Source organism: Hydractinia symbiolongicarpus, chromosome 6 (assembly GCF_029227915.1).
Source record: "Hydractinia symbiolongicarpus strain clone_291-10 chromosome 6, HSymV2.1, whole genome shotgun sequence".
In the NCBI taxonomy this organism is placed as follows: Eukaryota; Metazoa; Cnidaria; class Hydrozoa; order Anthoathecata; family Hydractiniidae; genus Hydractinia; species Hydractinia symbiolongicarpus.
The window spans coordinates 12670220-12673694 of record NC_079880.1 but is presented as its reverse complement, the minus strand read 5'-3'; the positions used below and the strand labels follow the sequence as shown (position 1 = coordinate 12673694).

The window sequence follows — 3475 nt, the reverse complement described above, 5'->3', positions numbered from 1 at the left end:
TTTGAAACAAAACATGTATGCACAGTGTCGGCTATCTTTATTGTTTACAGTTAATCTCAGCATGAATATTTCACAGACCGAGTGACGTTTTATCTTTCGCATAATTAGGTGAAAAGCCTCAACCAATCCAGGATCTTCTTCGTCAGACCTATAAATAAGCGCAGCGCCAATAAGAGACAAAAAGTCCGGGGAACGAGGTTGATTCAGTATGTAAAATATAACCTGGGTACGAAATTTAAGTCTACTTTGTGTTACGTTAACGTATTAATTTTAACTGTAGTATAGTGACCATTATTATTTTTTAATTTTTAATTGTAAGTGTAAACCAATAAGCACAGACGTCCATTGTTCCCTTCTGAGAATATAATAGAACAATTTGTGGCATGAACCATACGCCTTTATTTTGTGCCAGCTTTTCATGAATGTTAAGATGGCGAACGTGTGGAAATTTTGTTGTGAAGTTGTTTTAATACTTGTGGTTGCTAAAGGTATATATATTATGAAGGAACCAGATAAAAAAACACAGATGGGATGATAAACGGAATATTTTTTATTTTTAGAAACTTTGGGTGGTTGCACACAAGATGGATTGTCTTATAAATGCGAAAGTGAAGTTGATGGAAAAACTACAAGTGTTGGTGTAACATTGGTAAATTGCAAGCCACCAAAAATTAAAATTGAACTGACCATTGAAGCGATAGAACTTAGTTATGAAAAAGAATTTGACTCTTCAACAGATATTCCAATCCCCGGAGCATCACTTGGTGGACTGGCTGGTCTGTACATTAATGTTCAGTTGCAAGATGACTCTAACGATAACATACACATAAAGGTATGTTATATGTCTTAAATGTCTGTCCTTCTCTTGATATTTCATGTTCTGCTTTGTGAACTTTTTTTTTAATTATTCCTGTTGTTTGTCCTTTTTTTTTCTTCACTTACTTCCTTTAGTCTGGCTATTGTTTACTATTTCCTTTATTTTTTGAAAGATTAAGTCGTTTATAAAATGTTGTATATGAAAAGGTACGTGCATTTTTCAACTTGGTTAATAAAGAGGCATCGGCGTTTCTTCTTATTTAGCTCTGCTTACATGCAGAAGTAATAAAGTACATTTCTCCTTGTAACCTCATGGTATTTTTGGCCATGAAAAAAAATAATAACAAACATTCCTCTATGCTGGAATTTATAAGTTTGCGTAAACTAAAAAGTTCGAGGGGAGCTCACAAATCTAGGAGTAAGAAAGGGCGAAAAGGGGCGCAAAAAGGGCGCAAAAAAGTGATTAAAACTTATAAATGCAGCATGTGGGCATAGTTGGTAACAGAATTACCCAGAATCCTAAGACATTCACAAATCTGTTTGTTTTGCCAGCCAGTCAAGAACTTCGATTATTTTGATGCGGGTGACCAAGCTTTATTGTCCTGCAATAGCCATCGTTAACATATCTAGCCAAGCATGCAAATGACTCAAATTATATAGCAATTCATTATTGGTTTCTGACGTCGTGAAATTACCGACTTAATAATACCCTAAATATTTCTTTTTAAAATCAACAACAGCTTAAACATCCTAATTTCGTTGCCAACGATACATATCTTGACGTAATGGAACCACCGGATTATTTTAGAATTTTTTAACTTTTTAGATCAACCTACGAGTAAAGACCCTCATTTTCACAGCAACAATACCAGTTATGGACGAACGTGTTGCACACAATGATTGCAACGGTAAGTTACTCAAAGAAAGGCCAAGAAAGCAAGTTTCTAGTGCTAGTTATGCTTAGCCTTACACGACAAATTTTGGTTAGGTATGCTTTACACGACGAATTTGAAAAATATATTTCTATAGTGCAAAGCTATTCAGAGTGAATTTGTCTTGTGTACATTGTAATTAAGTGTTTTCCAATTCTGTCGTCTTAAAGATCAAAGATCTCAAATAGCAATGCTTTACTCTAGCCTTGTGACGTCCAATTGAAGCAATAATATTGTAGCTGTGCCAACTTACAGATTTTGTTCTCTTTTTTAGAATTCCTTGTGTGGTGGTATTCACAAAGTCAAACGATAAGAATTGTTATCATAGTTGGAGCAATCGCACTGGTGATTGCATTAATCTCGTGTTGCTGTCGTTGTTATCGTCGTCGTCAACGATCACAATTTGTCATGGCACCAGCGATGTCACCAGCCAACATCATGGTTGTAAATACTTCCAATAATATGCAAACGACAGCGCCACCGCCATATACCTCAAGCTCTAAGCTTCCCTATTCCAAATTACAAGAATACAATTGACGAAGCTTTACTCCAAATCACGTTGTATGAACTCCGGATCATATAACTGTAGATACAAATTGTACGAAGTTATTCCTATTTGTCATTTATCGAGTGTTTAGAAAGTTAAAAAGTGTACGCTAAACGTGGATGCTCAGGAAAGGTTGAATTTTAACAAATTTTTACCTGGGAACATTGATTTTTTGAAAAATATGAAGAAATTATTTTGACATGTATAAACCAGGAGCGTCGAGTGATTTCAACCTTGTTCCCATGTCAGAACTTGACAATACCTGTATACTACTATTTTTTATTTAACATTTTATCGCAGGAAGGAGGAAAGTGGTGTAAAATCCGAACTCTGGAAAGTCTGGGTACAATTTCTGATTTGTGAGTCATCCCTGTGTGCCCGTATTTTATTGCATCGGTAATGTTATCATTATTGACCGTTAGTGGGGCTTTATGAGGGTCCAGAGTCATAGAAGAGAGAAAAATAAAACACATTGCTTATTCATATATTAGGATCAGAAGATTTCAGGGGACGCGGCAGCAAGATGGCGCATGTTTTTCATAAATTTTTATAATACTTTTATATGGAGTACTTGTTATGTAGCTAACGATTAGAAATTAGTTTTAAATAAAAAACACAGTTAACTTTTTTTTTTCAATTCTTTTCTTGTTTTTTCCGTGTGTTTTCTTTAAAACAATGAGCAAACGTGATTATTGAAGTGCGCAAGAACTAGAGTATCGATAGTTGTCTAGGTGAACAAGTGAAATTTAAATATAAAAGAGTCATGGCGTACCCACCCAGCCACTATCTCCTTCATGAGTACCCTCTCTTATGCTCTTATCGCTTACCCCATGTTAGAAAAGATACAAGATGCCTCAGTTGCATTGAAGTGAATATATAACATTTGTTTGCTAAGTAGCCATCTGTTTCAATTCTTTTGTTCACACGATCTTCCAACAAGGCAGGGAAGTCACTTCATTTCGCCTATAAAGCTGTGATTTGCGTGAATAGACAGCCTATTTTGCAACAGTCTGTATCCGGAACACGAAAAAGTAGTCTAAAACACCCAACATATGATTATTTTCTTTTTTTGGTTAATCTTACAGCAAGTGAAAAACTTTATCCTCACATTAATTTTATAGTTTACAAAAAAAACACTGATTTGTTATTCTTTGACTAAATTACAAGTCCGGCATATACT

General features: G+C 35.0%; 1 protein-coding gene across 1 annotated transcript; it reads left to right on the top strand.

The window, feature by feature from the left end:
• The first annotated feature begins 328 nt into the window (after positions 1-328).
• LOC130647040 (uncharacterized) lies at positions 329-2924 on the top strand. The gene is made up of 4 exons (XM_057452755.1): positions 329-488; positions 561-832; positions 1643-1724; positions 2023-2924. The coding sequence occupies exons 1-4, from the start codon at positions 419-421 to the stop codon at positions 2283-2285; spliced, it is 687 nt and encodes a 228-aa protein (XP_057308738.1). The 5' UTR covers positions 329-418; the 3' UTR covers positions 2286-2924.
• The last annotated feature ends 551 nt before the right edge of the window (positions 2925-3475 follow it).